Source organism: Colobus angolensis, unplaced genomic scaffold, assembly GCF_000951035.1.
Source record: "Colobus angolensis palliatus isolate OR3802 unplaced genomic scaffold, Cang.pa_1.0 Scaffold46, whole genome shotgun sequence".
Taxonomy (NCBI): Eukaryota; Metazoa; Chordata; class Mammalia; order Primates; family Cercopithecidae; genus Colobus; species Colobus angolensis.
The window spans coordinates 8751556-8753379 of NW_012118043.1; the positions used below are offsets into that span (position 1 = coordinate 8751556).

A 1824-nucleotide genomic window follows, 5' to 3' on the forward strand; every position below is an offset into this window, starting at 1 on the left:
AATCTAAGGAATTCTTTTAATTCCAGCCCTAGTTTTAATTCTTTAAGGAATCTCCACACTGTTTTCCATAGTGGCTGTACTAGTTTACATTCCCACCAGCAGCGTAGAAGTGTTCCCTGATCACCGCATCCACGCCAACATCTACTGGTTTTTGATTGTTTGATTATGGCCCTTCTTGCAAGAGTGAGGTGGTATCGCATTGTGGTTTTGATTTGCATTTCCCCTATCATTAGTGATGGTGAGCATTTTTTCATATGCTTGTTGGCCATTTGTATATCTTCTTTTGAGAATTGTCTATTCGTGTCCTTAGCCCACTTTTTGATGGGATTGTTTGTTTTTTTCTTACTGATTTGTTTGAGTTCGTTATAGATTCTGGATATTAGTTCTTTGTCAGATGCATAGATCATGAAGCTTTTCTTCCACTCTGTGGGTTGTCTGTTTACCCTGCTTACTGTTCCTTTTGCCATGCAAAAGCTCTTTAGTTTAATTAGGTCCTAGCTATTTATCTTTGTTTTTAAGCAATACAATATTTTTAAATAAAGTTATGTACTTTTTTATACATAATCCTATGGAACACTTAATAGGTTACAGTCTAGCATAAATGCAACTTTTATATACACTGGGGAGCAAAAATATTTATATGACACACTTGTTTTATTGTGATACTTGCTTTATTCCAATACTTGCTTTATTGTGATATTCTCTTTATTGTGGTGGTCTGGAACTGAACCTGTATATCTCAGAGGTATGCCTGCATAGAGAAAAAGAAACAAGTCCCTATACTCAAGAGACTTTACAGTTCAGGTAAGACTGGCTTAGACTGGTCCTCCCAAGTCCAAACAACAGGAACTGTGGGATGAATGTTCTTTGGGTCTCCATAGTGACTTACATAGACAAGGAAGCCTAAGCAGGTCCTTAGTAAATATTTGCTGTATTGTGGAATTAATCATCATATTATTCTTGCTCTTCTTTGTAGGAAGCAGAGATCATTCATCAGAGGGAAGTAGAAGCTAAGAAAGAATTCGATAAATGGAAAGAACAAGAGTGGACCAAACTTTATGGGGAAATAGACAAATTAAAAAAATTATTTTGGGATGAATTTAAAAATGTTGCCAACCAGAACTCTACACTAGAAGAGGTACCCAACATAAAAGGCTTTTCAAAGTTCTTTTATTGGAAATCTGCTTATTCTCAAAATTTATATCTTTGTTTGTACTAGTTTTATTTCATCTGCTATTGGAAACTAAAACACTGTGAGGCCAGTTATCAGAAGCCAGTTATCAGAGGCCTGATATTAGAGGCCCAGATATCAGAGGCCTTGGGGTTGAATCACTGCTGTGTCACATACTGGCTGTGAGACCTTGAATGACTTAGTTAACCTCCTCATGCCTCAGTTTTATGACTGTAAGATAGGCTGCTGAGAGAGGGTTAAATTAGTACATATACAGTATGTAACATTATCTAGCATATAGTAATATATCAGTAGTATATCTGGTATATAGTAATATCTCTAGGCATTACTCTTATTTTTGCAAAGGGCTTTCATCACTGGACAAGAAATGGGGTAAAATTTAAATGAATGCGTTTTTCTCCCAACAAATATTCCCTGAATCCTGGTTACATGCCAGACACTGTGTTGGGGTCTTCAGAGGTCAGACATAATACCTACCATTTACTGACTGTATTTACTATTTTCCAGCCCCCATGCAGTATACTTTATATACACTAACTTTTCATCTTCATAGCAATCAACCATAACATTCTCAAAATAGGTGCATCACTAGTTTAGTACTTTTTTTAAAGTTTTTTTTTTAAAGGTATTTT

At 35.7% G+C, this 1824-nt stretch overlaps 1 protein-coding gene across 2 annotated transcripts in view; it reads left to right on the forward strand.

Moving 5' to 3' along the window:
* Nucleotides 1–1824, forward strand: part of DZIP1L (DAZ interacting zinc finger protein 1-like) — a 61323-nt gene that overhangs the window by 30019 nt on the left and 29480 nt on the right. For both annotated transcript variants that reach the window (XM_011958152.1, XM_011958151.1), the window contains one exon: nt 977–1138. In XM_011958152.1, the coding sequence (XP_011813542.1) occupies nt 977–1138 (162 nt within the window). The remainder of the gene's footprint in view (nt 1–976; nt 1139–1824) is intronic.